The sequence below is a fragment of the Anopheles marshallii genome, chromosome 3 (assembly GCF_943734725.1).
Source record: "Anopheles marshallii chromosome 3, idAnoMarsDA_429_01, whole genome shotgun sequence".
Taxonomy (NCBI): Eukaryota; Metazoa; Arthropoda; class Insecta; order Diptera; family Culicidae; genus Anopheles; species Anopheles marshallii.
In genome coordinates this window covers 53112675-53133982 of record NC_071327.1, presented here as the reverse complement: position 1 = coordinate 53133982, position 21308 = coordinate 53112675, and the positions used below count along the sequence as shown (strand labels likewise).

Here is a 21308-nt window from a genome sequence, read left to right as displayed (position 1 = left end):
CGAGAATCAGCGATTACCACCGAACGTACGTAGAAAGCATAAGGAGCCAACCGACACAATTTGGCCAGCGTATGGCTGTGGACGGACAGTTGGAATCAGTTATGTGGGGTGGAAAGAAAAGCAACCGCATAAAATGATGTCACTTCGTTCGTATGCTGATGTTTCAACAAAACACACCAAAGAAAAGATGACCCTGCTGGTGTTGATGGAAGTTGGTGTTAAATGAACATGGTGTCTTCACATTTTTCGAACAAATGAAAACAAAAGCTAACGATAGTTGGCGCATAGAAGGAGAAGGTTTTGAAGATCCCGAAGATTGCAACAAAAAACAAAAACCCTCAGACTGCTTCGCCCACAAGAAAAGTATCGTATAAGCATTGGAATAAAAGTAAATCTTTGTGGTGGCTGGTTTCTGGCAGCTAAACAAACACGAAACCATGGCATCCTAGTCGAATACTTAGCACACCACACTTCCGACACTTGTCTTCAAAGTTCGCAGAAGCATAGTCGCTGCCTGTTGTTTGTGTGTGTGTGTGTGTTGGAAGGTAATTATTCGCTTCACGGTCTCTTACAACGAGCCCTCCAATGGGTATTGCTCAGACCCAGTGCCATAGACAACGGGCGTGCGATATTCTCGTAGGTAAATTGAAGTGTCACTTAAAGATTCCTGCAGCAAACCCACAAAGGTAGCAGACGATTACAAAAGCACGATAAGAAACAGACGGTGACAGTGCGAGGGACAGTCCGCCGGGGGCCGGAAGATGGTGTTTAGCTTCCGTTTTATGATTTTGTGCGGTTGTAGAAGTTGGAAAGCGTAGCCACGCAACGCCACAACACCTCGTACTAGGCGCACGCTAGTGAGAAAATCGTGCTGGGAATGAATCGCTCCCCAGAGTGGGGGAAGTTAATGACGGCCGTATAATAAACACAACGCAACAGGTGTTCCGGTGCCGGTACTACTACGCGGAATGGGAAGGAAAAGTGTTTGCTTAAGCTCGAAACAAAATCGAAACCATGGTGGATCTCGGTCCCCTGATACCGGCAGGTAGATACTACATGTATGCATGCTAGGGTGCGTTTGAAGATTGCGCGAGACAAGTAAGTCACGCGGCCATATCGACAGCCATGAATTAAATCTTCACATACGTGGTCGAATACGAACGCCTGCCAGCAGTAAGGCCCGTTTTGCATGCATGCGTGCGCGCCCGGTCTGTGGTGCTGTTGGCCTGCAACAGGAAGGTTGCTTTGTGGCCCGAATTGTAGCACCGCTGGTGACAGTTTCGCTGCGACGTTGAACACGGCACGGTGTCCACGGTGATGGTTATTGTGCCCGTGGTTTGTGACTGTGGAGAATGCGCGATATCAAAGCTTTTGTTCTGTGAAACAGTGAAATGTTTGTTCTTAGAGCATAGTTAAGAGTGATGTGAATGATCAGTTCTGTGAAGATCGTACAAGATCCTTAGCTGGTTAAAAATTGAACGGTACAGCTGGAGGCAGAATGTTTAACGAAAGAAAACTTGCCGGCAGTGGACATGGGTTCGTGAAGGCATACAGCAATAATTGGTTGTCGCAGCTGGGAGCGGTCTATAAGTGAGTTTTATCATTATTGAGAATTCTAATTGAATGAGATAAAATCTAAAAACAATTTCATTTCATTTTCCCGTGGCTTGAGATGTCAGGGTTATCTGGGTAAATTTTTAAAAGAGCATGCATTAAATATAATCAGTTAAAGCAAGAGGTTAAGAAATCGCCATGCAGATCCACCAGATCCATTATGATCAAACGAATATTTTCCTCAAAAGATAACCAAGGATTTGCAATTCCTTGAAACAATAGAGTTCACAGTTTTTATCAGATAATCAGGATTACAAATACTTGTCCTACGACTTTCGTGTTTAACCCATAATATCCTAGGTGTATGAAATCTGTATTTCAATGGTCATGTCATTTATAGGTCTGAACTTAAATGATGACTAGAAAAGTCCAAAAATAGGATATTAATGAACATAATTTCATTTAGAGATGTTCAGAAATCAATATTTTAAGAATAAAAACTCTATTTTTCCATTGCAAAACAATATTATTTCGTTATTTTCTAATAATGTTATGCCCAACCATATCTCAACGGTTAAGTTTTATCATTTTATTGGGAATTAAAACAGTAACGAATCCTTGAAAATGATAATTTTTAATATTTTTTATGTTTTTTTTTTAAATAACATCTTAATTAAGTTTGATGGAGCAAAATTATGATAACTTAAATTCTTCTCTAAATGTTCGTCATAGAAATTTTATGGTCTCCAAGGCAGCGGTTCCTCTTATACGCGGATTCGGAGATACGCGGTTTTTGCAAAATTGACAGCTTATTTAGTTTATAATACAAAATCTCAACTAAAAGGTGTTAAATTGGTCTAAAATAACTTTCTTTATTATACAAAACATTTGTTTTTAGTTTATTTTAATGTACTCTATCAAAAAGTAGCCTGGTTTGCTGATAAAATTAAGTGCAGAGAAGGAAGTCAACTTTCTAACTTTGAAGTATAAACGATTTTAGTCCCGGATTCGTATTACGCGGAAATTCGAGATACGCGGATTTCCCCGGCTATAGCGGTCCATTTTAATAGCGTATCCTGGGGAATACCTGTACTATATTGAAAAGTCTTCTTTCAACACAATTTTTACAATTTTTGAATACCGATGGTTTGTAGTGAATTGTCAGACGGTACCACAAAATATGCTTTTTTGATTCCGTCAATTATTGTGTTTTAAAAATGTTTTACGTGTATTACTGCATAACTTTTTATTGGTCTATCTACTACGGGTCATGCACGCCATAATCTATCTTACCAGATTTATTTTTACCATGTTACCCTTGCTACGGAAGATTGGTCCAGATAATTTTTTTATCGGTCCTGCCGTGCGAAGACCGGCGCCGCCACCAATACACCACCGGGACCGCTCTAAATTGGAACACTATCCAACACTATATAACGTAGTGTTTCGTTTAAAAATGTGACCTAATGTTGAGCTTTTGTGGATGTATATCTCACCTTAATTTTTTTTTATTTGTACTTACATGTCATCATCATCAACTTAACTGCTGTTTGCACTTATCTGATATTTTTATTTATTAGTTACATTTGAATCTTTATTCTTTTAGAGTTTACAGTATTTCAAGTTGCGTACGCGTACTACATTATCAGCTGTATTGCTAAATGTTTAGATTTATGTCTCTTTCGTTTTGAGAAGCCATTTAAATTTTCGAATAATTATTGTTTATTCTGTCTATTGTTCTGTCTTTATTTGCCTATTCGAAAGCACAGTCATTTAACTTCCATTTATCACTTGTTGCCAACTCATAGAGTATGCAACTACGGTTGGGTGCTTTTTGAAAGTTACGCGTTTAGCTAAGCCGTACTTGCAGCATTGCCATGTTAGGCACTATGTCTTTGTCTTTGACTTCATGTGTAAACGAGTTTTTAAGAAAGTTCCTCCACACTGCTAATGAGGAGAGGAATTGCAGTTTTGTAGTTTAATGGTTAATAACTGATGACGGAATGTTTATCTCTCGTTGTGCTTTCCCTGTAGATATGAATCACCCAAGGATGTGCTGCGTAAACCGAACCACCAGCATCGAAAGATCGCTCTGTACAGTATTCTAGCGATGGCATTTGTGGCCTTCTTTACGCTGTTCATGATTGTGCACGAGGCCGACCGCAGATCCCGTCAGATGTTGATCGAAACCAGCTTCACCAATGAGACGGCTATTGAACCGAGTGCTGGCGGGTACAACACCATCCTAACGACACCGCTTTCCTCGGGTTTACCATCGACGGGGAGCAACACTTCGCAGGAGGACGAGTCTTCTATGAAGCGAACACGCCGTCTAAGATATTACGGTGCAGATGAAAAGCCCACCAGATCTTCTGCATCACCTAATGGACGTGATCGGTTGGTAGTGCTGCCGGCTCGTTTTCTTAAACCACCTTCACGTGCAGTCGAATGGCCATCAACGTCATGGGAGGAAACGAAAGCGAATCCTCCCGCGGGTGAAGAAGCTGAACGGCGTCGAGACACACTGACTGTAGAGCCGAAACCCTTCCAGGTGGCAATAAACGGACTGGTACCGATCGGGTTTCAACAGCCGCGTGTAAACCGTACGACGAAGGCGTTGGCAAACGATTGGACACCGTCCAGCGTGCAGGACATTGTCCGGCAGTTAACGCTGGCCAAGCGCAAACAGCAGCAACAACTCCAACAGCATCATATGCTCTACTACAACTATCCGCACAATCCCTCACTTCAACCGGCGGAATTTAATCACCCGGTGCATCCCAATCATCGCGTTAAGTTCAGCGGTATCTATCGACATCCGCGCAAGGAGGGCGACATAACGACGCTGTTCGGGGCGGCTTCGCAACGTCCGCGCGAAGTACATCTGCAGGCGCCGCAGTTGATAAACCAACAGCTACAACCCGACCGGCTGTACAACTTTAAACCTTCCAACCCGAGCGAGGTGAATCTGCTCGCGACGGAACAGTTTCGCTTTGCGCCCGCTAGCACCCAACTACCGGAAAGTGATGAGTGGTCCACACGTGGTATGCCCTTCTCGGTGATGCTCAATCTCGAACCGATGCCGATTGTAGGGCCGGGCAGTAAAGGATTTGCACAGCACCATCAGCAACAGCGATATAGGAAGCGGCTTCGAAATCCTTACCGGAATTCGTACCGACAACCACCACCGGCATGGCCGGAACAAACCTTCGCACAGCTAGCACCGTATCAGCAGCGTGTTCGACCTTCACCAACGCAACCCTTCCGGGCGGTATTCGGACAGGCTGGAAGTGAGGAGTACGAGGGTGAGAACTACTTCCGGAAGGAGGGTCGTATACCGCCACGCATTCCACCCTTTTCCGCACCGTTTATCGCACCGGGCCGTTTGATGGTTCACTTTAACATCTATCCCCGGCACCAACCGATCTCTCAGGTGGCGGAACGTCGGGAATCGGAACACGACCACCCAACGCCTTCATCGCTGGAATCGATCGTGCTCAACGAGGGTGAAGAGCAGCAGCAACTGCGGGTAAAAATTACTAGCGAGGCACCACCTGTAACGATGGCACCGGTCGCATCAACGGTGGAGGTGATCAAATCGATAGAAATTCCAACGCAGATCAACTTCGATCATGTACCGTTGGGGCGCAATCCACCACCACCGTTACCATCCTTTAGTCGGTGGACCAGTGATGAACGTACCAGCAGGAACGCGTGGAACGGAGGGGTGCGAGTGTGAAGGAACATTGGGGCATTTCGTAGGTTATATGGTGTACTAATGGACGTAGTAACTCTAGGGTAAGCGTAACTGTAGGCTGGGAGTATGTGCATTAAAAGGAGTAATTGAAGATGGAACAGTAGCTCGAAATAGTTATCTATTGGTGATCAATTTGTTTACTGATTGCTGTTAGTATGTTAATACATTGTTATAAACTCCTTATATGACTCCCTTGCTAGTTTGGGAACTCCATGCACTCCATGAAGAAGTGTGCATGCTGTACATTCGTCATTTCTCTCATGTAGTGGGGGATCAAAGTCCTTGGGGGCCCTAGGAGGAATTGTAGTTGGGACCCTTATTTCAAAACGGGTGAGGTTTTGGTCGATCAGAAGAAGCAGAGAAATTCTTCCATCCGCAAAAGTTTCATACAACGGCTTCCGAATTGATTAATGCGAAACTAGAACAGAAACATGATGCACAAGATCGACACGAGAAACAATTTGACCTCTTGTTCTGGATGCTCTCCTGGTATCAGAAATCGAAAAACGGTTCGTTTGTATGGGAATTTCGTATCCGTCAGCGGGAGAGTTTGAGAGAGAGAGAGATGAAGAATACTTTCCATTTCATCTGTCTCACTTGAACTAACGATCGTGCTCACGAGTTTGATAGTATGCGATATTGGTAGTGAATGTATGAGAAGATCTGCTATCACGTCCGATGATAACATGCGAGAGCGGATGAGCGATATGCACGCTGCCGGAGTATCAATGTGTCCTCTTGTTCTGGATGATCTCCTGGTATCAGATATCGAAAAACGGTTCGTTTGTATGGAATTTCGAATCCGTCAGCGGGGGAGATCCAGAGAGAAAGAGAGAGAGATGAAGGATCCGTCCTCTTCATCTGCCTCACTTACACTTACGATCGTGCTCATGAGTTTGATAGTATGCGATATTGGTAGTGAATGTATGAGAAGATCTGCTATCCCGTCCGATGATAACATGCGAGAGCGGATGAGCGATATGCACGCTGCAGGAGTATCAATGTGTCCTCTTGTTCTGGATGATCTCCTGGTATCAGATATCGAAAAACGGTTCGTTTGTATGGAATTTCGAATCCGTCAGCGGGGGATATCCAGAGAGAAAGAGAGAGAGATGAAGGATCCGTCCTCTTCATCTGCCTCACTTACACTTACGATCGTGCTCATGAGTTTGATAGTATGCGATATTGGTAGTGAATGTATGAGAAGCTCTGCTATCCCGTCCGATGATAACATGCGAGAGCGGATGAGCGATATGCACGCTGCCGGAGTATCAATGTGTCCTCTTGTTCTGGATGATCTCCTGGTATCAGATATCGAAAAACGGTTCGTTTGTATGGAATTTCGAATCCGTCAGCGGGGGATATCCAGAGAGAAAGAGAGAGAGATGAAGGATCCGTCCTCTTCATCTGCCTCACTTACACTTACGATCGTGCTCATGAGTTTGATAGTATGCGATATTGGTAGTGAATGTATGAGAAGATCTGCTATCCCGTCCGATGATAACATGCGAGAGCGGATGAGCGATATGCACGCTGCCGGAGTATCAATGTGTCCTTTTGTTCTGGATGATCTCCTGGTATCAGATATCGAAAAACGGTTCGTTTGTATGGAATTTCGAATCCGTCAGCGGGGGAGATCCAGAGAGAAAGAGAGAGAGATGAAGGATCCGTCCTCTTCATCTGCCTCACTTACACTTACGATCGTGCTCATGAGTTTGATAGTATGCGATATTGGTAGTGAATGTATGAGAAGATCTGCTATCACGTCCGATGATAACATGCGAGAGCGGATGAGCGATATGCACGCTGCCGGAGTATCAATGTGTCCTCTTGTTCTGGATGATCTCTTGGTATTAAAAATCGAAAAACGGTTCGTTTGTATGGAATTTCGAATCCTCCAGCGGGAGAGTTTGAGAGAGAGAGAGATGAAGAATACTTTCCATTTCATCTGTCTCACTTGAACTAGCGATCGTTCTCACGAGTTTGATAGTATGCGATATTGGTAGTGAATGTATGAGAAGATCTGCTATCCCGTCCGATGATAACATGCGAGAGCGTATGAGCGATATGCACGCTGCCGGAGTATCAATGTGTCCTCTTGTTCTGGATGATCTCCTGGTATCAGATATCGAAAAACGGTTCGTTTGTATGGAATTTCGAATCCGTCAGCGGGGGAGATCCAGAGAGAAAGAGAGAGAGATGAAGGATCCGTCCTCTTCATCTGCCTCACTTACACTAACGATCGTGCTCACGAGTTTGATAGTATGCGATATTGGTAGTGAATGTATGAGAAGATCTGCTATCCCGTCCGATGATAACATGCGAGAGCGGATGAGCGATATGCACGCTGCCGGAGTATCAATGTGTCCTCTTGTTCTGGATGATCTCCTGGTATCAGATATCGAAAAACGGTTCGTTTGTATGGAATTTCGAATCCGTCAGCGGGGGAGTTCGAGAGAGAGAGAGAGAGATGAAGGATCCTTCCACTTCATCCGTGTCACTTACACTAGCGATCGTTCTCGCGAGTTTGATAGTATGCGATATTGGTAGTGAATGTATGAGAAGATCTGCTATCCCGTCCGATGATAACATGCGAGAGCGTATGAGCGATATGCACGCTGCCGGAGTATCAATGTGTCCTCTAGTTTTGGATGCTCTCCTGGTATCAGAAATCGAAAAACGGTTCGTTTGCATGGGAATTTCGTATCCGTCAGCGGGGGAGTTCGAGAGAGAGCGAGAGAGAGAGAGAGATGAAGGAGGCTTGCCATTTCATCTGTCTCACGTGCACTAGCGATCGTTCTAACGGATTTGATGCTTCAGTTTCTGCTATGAAAGTGGGCTACTTTTCCATCCTATACCAACCTTCCTACACATTTACGTTCTTTGGGGCCCCAAGCGGCCGCCTAGCATTAGATCCGCCACTGTGGTCAGGAGTAATGTTCTGGAATACGAGAGAGTTCTTGAGAGGTTTGTTATATAAATTTACAGCGTTATGATACCTTTAGTCGAGGATACCTTTTTCTCCCCAACGTAAGAGTAATATAAGAACATTCTCTTTAAGAATGCATGTGTAGTAAAGAACTTTGTCTGGTGAAACGTCGATAGATCTTGCTGTATTTAGTTTTCTTATTGCTAAAATTGTGTTTTCTATCAATTAATATTTCTGATATAATATTGCGCTACAATTCCACCCCGACTCTAGCTAGTGTCTTTAGCATTTAAAATAAACCGATATAATTCTGCATCAGTGAGGTAGGTTAATAGCTGGCTAAAGTAGGATCATTGTACGAAAGGCTCACATATTCGCCAGGGTTCTTAACCATGCCTAGAAGAGGCAACATGAAGTGAATTTTTAAAATAATATAATGAAAATTAATTTAAATGACTTTTCTAAATGAAGCAATCATATTTAAGAACTTTAAATTAAGATTGTTTGTTTAAATTTGAAAAGAACAACGGAATGCAGTACTAACACAGAAGAGAATGCACTTAATTGCTTTGCTGTTCTTTATTCCACCTTTTTTAAGGAAAATCAAGATCAAGATCAAGATCAAGGTAATGCTTCACTTTATTCACTTGTTTTACAATTTCTTTCAATTAATGCCTTATTATTAAACAAAAACTGGTTATAAACAAACTTGCTAGATAGCTTATGCGCTGTCATAAAGATTGTTGTTTTCAGTGTCAGTGTTTTTTTTTTTAACAGAAATTTAATTTAATACACCTTGTATATCGCTAACTCAACGGTAATGAAGAGAACAGAAGTTCGGTAGAAAAGAATAGGATAGAAAGAGTCAAAGTTGTTTTACTTCATTTTTTAATTTAAAATAAACTGATAAGTAAATAAACTATTGTAAAACTTTTATTTAGTTTGGGAAGGGAAATTGTAATCCACAATAACTAGACAAATTGCACTAAAAAGGCCGATAACATTAAACATGAAATTAAATTACGTGTATAGTGAAGCAAGAGTGAATGTGTTTGCTCTAAGGAGAGAGTGAGAGAGAGCTATATGCGTCTTTTTGAAATTTTCGACGCTTGCTGTGCAGTGTGAGAAGGAAACATGTGAGAAGGATCATCGTTGTTACGGAATACTAGAGTCCATTGCAGGGGTTTTCACGATAATTTAATTGATAGTGAGTTATTAATTACTACGCACAGTTTACTTGCATGATGATATGATTTTAAACTAGCAATTATATGAAGTTCCAAGCTGTTTGATTTAAATTTTTTAAACACGCTGTCTTATAGATTTAGCGAAAAAATATTCATCTTTTTGCATAATTTAAGGAACAACAATAAATGCATTCCGCTCCTCTTATCCCACCATTTATCTCGTTCCGGCTGCCCTATCCCTATCAAATGATTTAAATGCTCTTAAAATTAGTAATGCGAGTTAAACCATTAATCGCATTCCGTCACCTGACTAACGATTTATTATTTTCTACAATTTTATTAATTTATTTCCGTACTTTGTATAGCTTAATGGCACAACGCTAGTGATGGCTGGGCGTTAAGGTGCTTTACTAAATGATGGCTGCCATAATAGACGAAATAAAAGTAACCATTTATTTGGCCGGATAGATATCAATCTTAACGCTAAAATGTCAACCGTTTGTAGGCAACAGTTAAGAGCATCGTGGGCACACCCTTTGTTGAAATATTTCCTTCATCCGCATCTGTAGCACGAAGTGTGGTTCAAGGTCGATGGAGATGCGAACCCACTTCCTTAGAACGATTAAAGTGATTTCTATTGCAATTCAAGCCGCTCTGGTAGGCCATGATTTTTCTAAGGGAGAGTTGTGCATTTTATGACCCTTTCAAACAGTAGCAACAGGTGAGGAAGTCTTTCTATTTTCCAGCCCTTTTGACCTTTTGCAGCCCGGATCATCGAAACGTGTCGGAATTGTCGATGACACTTAACACATCCCATGCTATGGTCGTTGAAGTGCACGACCTTCGGAAAAACGATCCACCCCGGTTGCATTCCAGAAAGCTGAACCTTCACCCTTGATGGCGTAGGACGATGTCGTTACCTTTCAGTTCGGTGCATCTTACCCCGATCGGACATTGATTTATGATCACTTTCAACACGCAGATCATCGTGTGGTACTTCTCCGTCACGGACAACGAGCGGGACCGGATTCATAATCAACATAAAAAAGTATCATACTACATTACATTATAATCGCTTCTGATCGCCATTTGGGGACGCCGCAATGTGGATTGTGCTTATTGTTCCAATGTGTCGTTTTGTTGCTCGCGGCCGGTGTCGATTCGTCATAGGATTTTATCGAATATCCGGATCCGATTATTGCAGGGATGCGCAACTGATGGTCGTGTTTGAATCATTCGGTTTTAAAAGAGCTGCCTGTGGGTATATTTAGTTCGCCTACAACTTTCAGACAATTCTGTTGGGAATGTGTCTCACGAAGAATTACACACTGTATTTCCTATTTTTCTCAAAATGGTTTCAGTTATATTCAAGCTTTTGGCAGTATTAATTATTCATCGTAATTAGTATAGCTTACTGGATAGATCGTTAGACCTTATTACGTCTGTACGTTTAAACTTATGTGTCTGGAAACAAATATATTTTGGCATTAAGGCGAAGGGTCGTCATTTTCAATAATAAAAATAAAACAAAAACTGGAAAATTCTTTAAATAACGTAAATTATTACCTTTTTCTTAAATAATTATCATTCATAAATAAAAAAACTGCCGGTGTACAGGTAAAATAAGTATAATCTACAAAGACAAATGGCTCAATGTCTACATTTAATCGATAGAGCCACATTGCGCTGCAGTTATCAAAATTAATCATCGATTCAAAGATCAGTGCTCAGACGTGAAGATTGTGTAGATCATCACACGTACTCGTTCTCTCTCACATATGTAACATATTCAACACGTGTAAATATCTAATTGAAATACTTTTAAGTAATTTAGAATTGGTTGTATACAAACCTTTGCTAATGTACTTACTGCCGTACAAACAGCTAATCCGCATGAAGATTGATGATCCCTGGGGCCGTCCCTTTATGTAAGCTATCTGTGTCTGCTTCAGTGTTCTTCCCTTCCATCAACCCCCCCGTAATTGTATTGTGTCATTAATTGTAATGCCTTTCACAAGAACGCATTAAAATTGTCTTATCGACCCCACCTGATGGCCGTGAGCTGGTCGACGCGTTTAAATCACGCTCCATTCGATGTCTTCAGCTCGTTGCATCTTCACTTCTCAATTTTCGTTTTTCTGCAGCAGTCAACCAGCTAAGGTGGCGTTCGGGACATGATTCGGTTTCGTGTGCCGCACCGTCCACGCCGATTGATATTTCCTGCATTCATAAAAATGGTCATCCACCCAGCACCGTCCGGTTTCGAGGGGACACAACAAAATAACCCCAAAAGAAACAAACAAAACAAAATTAATCGTCAGTAGATTGTGCGTCACCGAGCGTTGTGATCGTACCGAACAATCCAATCGAGCTTCGTGCACAACGAGGTGCACTAAAGGCCAAACATGGAGCCACGGATTATGGGCGAATCGAATGAATCGAATAGAAGGCGCAAGAATAAGAATCATATCAACACAGAATTGCCGTTGAGAAGTGAACCCGTTAAAACGGGATGCCAAGTTTTGCATACGTGAGTCATCCCGCGACCATCGGCGGTGGTGTTGCCTTCCGGAGATTTAAACTCGATGCTCGTTCATTTGCATCTTTAGTGACATGTTGTATCATTTGGGATTGAAGCAGGCGAGAGTTGGAATGGAAAACTGGAGTCTTGTTATCTGCTGTGGGAGGATTATTGCTGATCCAAAGCAACCTGAAAGAAAAGGATTAAAAGACCGAATGGGAATTAAAATCGAACTGCTAAATTAAGTGAGATCGCCTAATGTTACGATAATTGCGCAGAAACTAATCAACCCAGTGGTGGATCTCCTAGGGTCTCGATGTGTAGGCTACGGGGCTTGATTCGTCACTGGTTCATAAGTATGTCTTCAATTCGTTGACTTTCATTCGTCTGCAAAGTAAGTTAGATTAGAGAGTTTAGCAGAACGAAATCTTGAAATTAGATATTACTAACTATAAGATAACCATTCATGTTCATGTTGATGTTTATGCTACAAACGAAGCCCGATGGGGTATTTGGTAGCAACGCCGATTCCACACTACAAGAACAGTCCAAAATCCCATCTGGACCAATAGCCCTTAGCAGGGACTGACTATCCAGCTACATGTAAGTAACTGGACAAATGGATTTGGAAAACGCAAATGAAAGAAAATTGACTTTAACTTGTCAAACTTGCTTCATTACAATACCCAACTCATTACGATATTCAAATGTGTGTCACGCTTGACCAATGTCCTCAAATTAATAGCATAAGATTCAAGAACTCTTCAACTCCTGGTGGTATACTACAACTTCTGAGTAACTGTGTATTGGTCATTTAGAGTTAAACAATATGTTTAACAAACTTATATCTTGATACAAATGGTTACTGTTCTCTAGTTTATAATATTTTAAGATGTACTTCATGTAGCTCATGAATGAACGGCATCGAGCCAAAATCAACATTGTTCAGACTCAAACATGTTGTTCCGATCATTCTCATACGCCAATTAAAATAAACATCAGTGCCGTGGTCAATTTTCCATGGAGTTTTTAGCGCATTATCAAAAATTAACAAACAGCAATACGGTCTGGCCGTTCTTGTTGAATAAAAAAAAATTATCAAACAATTTTCGTTCAATTTTGCAGAATATTTCCATGGGGATTTCCGCAGCTATCTTTGAATAATTCTCCGACCCGTGCAGGCAGCGAGTTCGGGTCGCAGTCGGGTCTACGTAGGTTCAGGAGGTGTCACGATTCCGGTGGGGGGTACAGGTTCCGAAAAATTTTGTAAAATCGATCCCACATTTCACTATTTCTGAAAGCGGTGACCTCAAAAATGGAAGGTCTCAAAATGATTACACTTTTATAGTTGATTGACCAAAGATGACAATAATATCGTGGTAAATTTTCAATGGATATCGTGTATTATGTTTTTGATCCCGTCGGGAATCGTGCTATTTCGTCGGGAAGACTACAAGGTGTACAAAACCCGATTAGCGCTGTACGCCACATTTCTATTATCATTGTTTTGACACAAAATTCGTCAATAGTTTTGAGTCACATGTAAAAAAACTAGATCAATCTCTCTTTCGTGGATCGATGGGAAGCTATTCAAATTTCAAGCGTGGAAGACATCGTGTTAAAGTATGTCATCCAAACGACCCAATTACTGGTCGAAATTAGCTTTAAACAACAAATTCACTTGCTACACCATGCATTATACGAGACACAAAAAGTTCATCAAAAGGTGTTTGATTTTTAATGACTCACTTAGTGAAACCTCCATCAAAGCTAACGAAAGGTGTATCAAAACACTCTAACACATTTGAAAACTCGCTGTTTCACATATTCGGGCCACGAATATAAAACGTTGGGATCTTTTTTTTTAAAGCCCGGGAAATGGATAAGCAAACCCTGGGGCAATAACGTTCCCTTCGCTCTAGTTTAAAGTCACCTACAAAAGAAGAAGCAACGGCACTGATGACCAACACACCCGACCTGCAACAAAACCAACGCCACTGACCATGAACCACTCGAACCCGTCTGGTTGGACGAAGATGCAGAGCGACTGGAGCGAAGTGAAGTTGGTGCAATTGGCAAGAATATTTTAGAAAGGTGATCTCCCTCCACCCATGAAGATGTGTGCCGGTGTCCGCAGTGTCACACGAACTCCAAATCCGGGCTTGGTTTGCGGGCCGAATGAAGATGCTGCTACCGATGGGAGTTTTCCCAGCCGATCGTCGGGTGGAGTTCTGCTTTTCAAGCGTTCGTCCTTCCACGGCCACCCCAAACCGAACCATAGGAAGCCTAATGCAATCGTCAACACTCGATAGGTGCGAAAGAGTGTGAAGGTGACTTTGAATATAATTTCCACCAACATACCCGGTAACTGCGCACTGGATGGATGGACGGATGGATGGTGCAACCATCCCAACCCATGGTGGATGGGTTAAAGTTTGTGTGCCGAAAACACACACACGCGCGTCTCACACAAGGTAGCGAGGGACCGACCTCACCGATCATCCGATAGAGCTGATTCCAGCATTAATAGGCATGCAAAGGCTCACCTTAACGAAATAATGTGTTAATTAAATGTGCTGTCCGGCTTTTGCATAGCCGCTTGGTATGGTTTTACGAGGCCTTTACAAACGAGAGAAGGATGTGAACGAAATGGATGATTGAGTTCCGCTTGTTTTATGATCACCATCGTGGGTGTTTTTTTTTTTTGTTTCTAATAGTGCACACCGAACAGTACCGAGCATTTCATTCTCGGTAATTGCTGTGGATAATCCCCGGCGGGAAAAAGATCAACCTCCAACTGATCGTTTACGATCGACTTACGAATTTTCCGACTGTGAATGCCGCCTACTTGGGAACGGTGGGTGGCAAGATATCAAACTCCCAACCTCACCGCTTAAGTTATGACCACTCGGACCCCGCACGCTATTGTTTCATCCCCAAGCCGAACGGCAACGGTTTGGCCCCGTTGATCTGTTTTCGGGGGTTTTATTTAGCCCGACGTAGATAATTGTTGCCGACTCGCCGCAGTTAAATTAGCTGACGGTCAAATTAAATTTCCACCCGGATTGGACACTCGGCCAGCTGGGTCTGGGTGGGAAAACCAAACAGTAGAAAAGGTGCAAGGGCGTTACTAAGAATTGCACCACCGTTTGATTTAACATATTTGATTAACGTCGGCAGGTTGGTCAAGATGGCTCCACACAGGAAGGGGTTCATCGCTTCAAATCCATCCAGCAAATAGTTGGTTGAAGTCTTTTGAGCAGAACTAGATGTGGGAGAACAAAAAGAAGTTGGTAGCATTTTAACCATTAGAAACACTTAGTACTTACTTGATTATAGTCGATCGAAGCGTCAGTTATCCGTCACTAAGGACACGGCAGTAAATTAGATTAAAAATAAATCCTTTCTAGGAGTCTAAACAAATACATAAATATTCATGTTGTGTTATCATATTATCCATCTTTTGGCCACCTCAGACCAGACACCGCAATCCGATAATTAATAAAAGTTCCCATCTAATTAATAATTAATAACACCTTCGCATAATATTATAAACCATCCCAATCGACGGCATAATACTTACGCCTGCTTCTCGCTATTCCGTCGATCGTTATCGTGACCCACCGTCAGCTTCTAATCATTATGCGCCCGCTTCTGCCTTCCCTGTCCTTTATTATGAGCAACGATGGCCGGTTTGATCATTCCGGTGGCGGATTTGCGCGTTAGATGCGGTGTGGATTAGTAAGCACACTAGTCGGTGGTCTAGCAATGAGATGCCTGAAAATTAAATAAACACAATACTTGCGGCTTTAGTATTCAAACCGTATTTTTGCAGAGCCCCAATGGGCTAAAGCCCAATCCCCGATTGGGGGAGGTGGGGTAGGGGAGAGAGGGGAGGAGGTCAACACAGGTTTCTAAAGCTGCCATTTTCTCACCTTCTAACGAAACTTCTCAACCCAACAGACACAGACCGTCAGCATACATTTGGCAAACATTTGCGTTGATTTATGGAGCAGACCGTTTCAGGTCATCTTGGCGCACCCGGTGACCCTCGACCGTGTTGGGCTCAGACGAGGAAGAACCCATTTCCACTGCACAGCATAGGGACTATTCAAATGTAGAATAATATAACGCAATGGTTCAGCTTTATTAGGAATGAGATATAGCAACAATTGGTCAAAGCCTCAAAAAAAGAAAGAAGGTTCGTCGCTTATTGTCGCCATTAAGTCTTTCCATATCAGCAAATACTGATCCTCCAATAGACGCTGGAAAATGCAACATTTTTACAGCACAATTTTAACGTTGCAGTGAATTGGACGTGTACAAACTGGCAAAACTTGGGTACTTTTAACATTAACGATACATGTCATCTTAAGCATTTGATTGATGCTTTGTTCAGCAGGAAGTGAACAATTCACTGGCAAGCAACAACAAAAAAAACAAGACCAAGCCGTTTCGCAGCTTACTATTGCAGCATGGACGCATGAATATTAATAAACCTTGTTTGTAGTTCCCACTTTAACAGCCCCAGGCCTCTATTGCAACCCATTTTGGCAACAAACGCCCTCATCTCATCCCGGAGATTTGCAAAGAGGGTTTGTCAAATTAGTATTTTTAATGAACGTAAAACCAAAATGGTGCATCTCCTCCCACAAGCAAAACCCACGGAAGGGTAAGCTTTCCCGGTGTAATAAAATAATCACTTTAGTATCCGGAAAAGAGCACACAGCCGACGTTAAATGTGTGCTCCTCCTTGGAAGAACGCAACCCCGCGTTGCGCTGATGACACCTTGTACGTTGTGCGGTTGGGAATCGGGCAGGAATATTCAATCCATTTTGTTCTTACTGAAATAAAAACGCCCCGGTGATTAATGTACCGTATCCGTTCTGGGTGTTTGGTTTATTTTCGTACGACGACGTACAGTGTTCGACATCATCATAAAAAGGAAGAGCGTCCGGACCGAGCTCACCTGTTGGGGACGGATCTACTCTTCACCCGAGCGTTCAAATTGATTCCATTACCGTCCAAGGTCAGTGGGCCACGGCAGGAGTATATCCCACGTTGATTAGCCCACCAATCCGAATGATGAAGCGTGACTGTTTCCTTCTGATGTGCAGATCTGCGCTTTTGACAGATCGAGTGTACTTGACCGCACTATCGTGATGATGGATGAGACTGTGAGAAAGGCAGTCTTATCGGTGAATTTAAATCAACGTGAGCGTGAAGCGCTTTAATGCTAACAAAGTGTTGACAAAGTAAGAGAAACATTTCCCAACAATTTGAGGAGCAACATCTTGATGAAACAGTTTTTTAAAAGGCGGGATCTACTAATACGAGCTATTTTGACCTTATCGTGATCTTTTCCTACAATTCCTCGTCTAAGTTTGGTGATTTGCAAGAGTTTGTTTATTAATCGAAATAATAATAATAAGCGTGAATCAACATTCATCGTATCGAGCTGGCAGTGTCAGACGGCAACACCAACGCCAACTTCGATCGCAATTATGACCAATAAATCACACGGTAATTGAACTAAACGTACTTCCACCCGGCGGGTGGATAAAACAACTTTCTGGATTTAAGTTGGATGAACTAAACATGGATGATTTTTTGTTTTGTTCTGTCCAAAAGGAACTTTAACCATTGCTGAAGATAACAAGCTTGATAATCTATTTGTCCATATTGTTGGAGCCCCTTCCACCAAAAGACACACAAACATGGTAGGAGAGTCAACTCCTCTTTGGCTTGGAAGACGAATGAAAAAAAAAACAATGGGCAATAAAATCGAAATATTAGAAGTCTTGTGTCGGGCGGTGGAAATTTTTGCTGCTCTCCACACGATGATGAACCCACCCCACCGGGGGAAACCGGGTAAAGCCTTTCCTTCTCCCCATTCACCCTTAGAGTGACCGAGAGTGGCCAGAAGATTTTACGCCCGACTGCCAATGACCAACTCGCCCCTTCACCAGCTGCAACTCCGACTCGTACCACTAATGCGGCAGGGCTTGTCCGAAACCAACAACAGAGAAAGACGGACTGAACTGATTCGCACATATTTTGCACCATTGCACCAAAAGGTACCACTCTATCAATCCACCGAACTGGCCGACTGTGGCTGGTGGTTGCCGGTGGTCAACGCGCAATGATTAAAACCAACCGCGGCACAAGCGGGCCAGCTCAGTTGGTAGACAACCGGACAACCCGGTCGATGCTCTCGGTTCTTAATATTCGTTTGCAAGGCGTGAAAAGTGCGCAAGCATCGCGAACATTGTCAGTGTAATTGTTTGGTCCGTACCGAGATTTCGTCTGCGAAGCTTTGTGATAGTGGCACGCAGTGTAGTGTTGAGGACAATTTGTTACTACTAAATTTAACGTTGCAGTTTAACTTCAAACAATCCGTAAAATGGTAAATGAGACTGTGGTTTTAATTAGTGGGGTTATGTTAAGAATTTGTGTTACCACCATTGGTTATTAGCATCATAGTTCTCAAGTTCACAGTGAGAAATAGGAAATTGAAAGTGAATGAAGAACATTTTAAACGCAAAAAGGGGAAAGCGATGTTCGGTTGATGTTTGGGCATAGAAGCGAAGCTGCTTCCCGTGATATGTACTACATCAGAGATGTCAAACTCAGATCGCTCGAAGGTGGTTTCACTTTTGCTAAGGACTTTATGCACTTTGTCCTATGGAATGTTCTCTGATTGACATGTCCTATTGAATGAGCTGTTAAGAAACAACAAGTTTAGAGAATTATCGTGAGGCAAAATAGTTTAATAATCGCTGGCGAATGGTTTAATCTCATCGAGAAAAAAACATTAATGCACATAATTATAATTATGTATAACACATTTATGTGCAAATGAAACAATTAGAAACAATCGTAACAAACGGTTTTATGATTGATTCCGATTTTGTTAGACTTATTACCACCAACGATGTGCAAAGGACAAATAAACACACATTGATTGAAGGAGGTACGAGGATCTATAACGGCGACGGCGAGCTCATAAATTAAGTTTTGATACGTATAAGCTATAAACTAAACCTGGATAGCAAAGTCGAACTAAAGTTTTGGAGCTAAAATAAGAGGGTAGAATAAAATAACTTGATCTCTAAAACCTTTAAAACATTGTGGACATGAAAGAGACTTCGTGAACGAACGAAAGAGAGAACGTGAACGTGGCAGGCTTAGGCCTGAGGTTCCAGTGCCACTAAAGCAAAAGGAAACCCACCCCATAGCCATGTTATTAAGTCAAGTGTAATTGACTTTATTATCCCGTTCCAACCTGGAAAAACACATATAAAAGCTCACTTTCTTGTCATACAAGCCAGTAAGTTTAAACATTCTACACACGAAGGGCTAGTGCATGTTCGACATCCCTGGCACACCTGGTGAAGCCATCGCAGAAAGATTGACGAATCGTTCTTCACCGAAACTGACGACACTAACGGTCACTCGTGATGGATGATGATCGTTCTGCGTTTGCTAACCTTAACGGTGGAAAGATTGATGAGTGACGTACGTGTGTTGTGCTAAAGAAATGTGGCAAGTGTTTTGTCGAAATGCAAAGCCCTTCTTCCGCGATGGTGCGTATATTATTGGCGCATTGCGTTCCGGTTGGTATTGTTTCAAAGATGCCGCAAAGCCATAAAATTTCATCAAACCATCCAGTGCTTTCATCAATCGAGTGCTGTTCGGAAAGATTCTTCGTAATGGACAGGCGTCTTTAGCGATTGGAAAATCTCACAAATTATTCCTTCGCACTTGTGTGTAAAATTCTTCGATAGCGGTTCTTACCGCTATTACAGGAATTTTGAATTGCAAATTATTCCATCTCCCTAAAACTGGTTGAGATCGTCCGGGAGTAACGCTCGCTAAGGGAAGATTGTTGATAAACGGATGGAGCGTAGGGATAGCTTTAAGACATCTTTTCTTTATGGGATCGTTTTATTTCCGCATTAGCATAGCGTGGTGATACTGTTTCCGTAGGTGGAACGTGTTATCGTTCTACCTTTTACTGGATGATGAGATAGTTTAAATGTCACACGTTTATCTGGAACTGTTCAACATTCCAATGATTTCTTTTTCAAGGACACTATTGAAAGCATCGTTTTTCCCCCTTTCAGACAACGACTCTGCTCATCCTGGTCGCTATTAGCACAGCGGTTTCGGCCGCAGGACAATCGGGAGGTTTCAATGGCTATAACTATCCCAAACCAACTACGCCAGCTCCGTTCACCGGCTACGACTATCCAAAACCTTCGAAACCGTTTAATGAAGGCTACACCTACACAACTCCCCAGTGTCCGCTGGTGCTTCCCAGCACCAGTACCGTCACCGATTATCAGACCATCGTGTCCAGTTCGTTTGTTACGCAAACTCAAACACTTCCACCGCTTATAAGCACTCGGTTCGAGACGTCCTACGTCACGTTGCCCCCGGTAGTGCAGACACAGACGGACACTTCCACGCTTTACATCACCTTAACCTCGACGGACATTATTGTGTCGACGACGACCGAAATTCAGCCGACGACCGTCACCTCCCTGCTCACTACGACATACTGCCAACCGAACACCTACCTTCCACCACCGCCGACTCCCCCACCCAACACGTACCTGCCGGTGGACCCACCTGCCAAGGAGTATCTGCCACAGCGTCCCCCGACAGCCCAGCCGAACGTTGCGGGCACGTCAACCATAGTGCGACAGTCGGAATCATCGGTCGGCGATCAGGGTGCGTTCATTTCCACCTTCGTCCAGCAGCAGTCAGGTCCGATCAAGCGTGCCACCATAGACAATCCGTCGCGCCTGAACCCTTTGTCCAGTGAGCGGGTCGAATCGAACGAAGTGATCCCGGGTGAGGAAACATCCAAGCCGGCCATCAACATCATCTACATCGATCGCCACGGCGTTTCGGAGGGAAAACCCCCGGCAGCACTGATGAACTGGTTGCTCTGCAAGTTTAATCTTTCGAGCGGATCCTGCTCAAACAACTGACCGCATGTTTGTCCTCCAAAGTGGGAAAGTTACCGAAGTAAAGATTGTTGTGATACCTGGAAAATAAGAAAACGAAAGAGCGTAAGGTTGTAAAACTACATAGAATGTAATGTTTTTTTCATTGTCTTGCGGCGAAAAACGGCAAAACAATATGTGGAGGATGGGTTCAACTAACGATACCCCTTCTTAAATATACTTAAACTATTTATATCATACAAAATGTATTGCGTTCTTTTCAATGTGTAAGTTATGCGAAAATATTGGAGAGAGCAAAAAAGGTAAGCCAAAATTATGGACAACACCACAAACGTTCCTTGTTTCGTCTAAATTCAGATTAAAGCGTGGAAACAGCCCCGATTA

The 21308-nt window shown here is 42.7% G+C and overlaps 2 protein-coding genes across 2 annotated transcripts; both read left to right on the top strand.

The window, feature by feature from the left end:
- Nucleotides 1-1498: 1498 nt before the first annotated feature.
- Nucleotides 1499-5293, top strand: LOC128714990 (uncharacterized). The gene is made up of 2 exons (XM_053809871.1): nucleotides 1499-1590; nucleotides 3589-5293. The coding sequence occupies exons 1-2, from the start codon at nucleotides 1499-1501 to the stop codon at nucleotides 5291-5293; spliced, it is 1797 nt and encodes a 598-aa protein (XP_053665846.1).
- Nucleotides 5294-15633: 10340 nt separating this feature from the next.
- Nucleotides 15634-20948, top strand: LOC128712803 (uncharacterized). The gene is made up of 2 exons (XM_053807676.1): nucleotides 15634-15669; nucleotides 20076-20948. The coding sequence occupies exons 1-2, from the start codon at nucleotides 15634-15636 to the stop codon at nucleotides 20946-20948; spliced, it is 909 nt and encodes a 302-aa protein (XP_053663651.1).
- The last annotated feature ends 360 nt before the right edge of the window (nucleotides 20949-21308 follow it).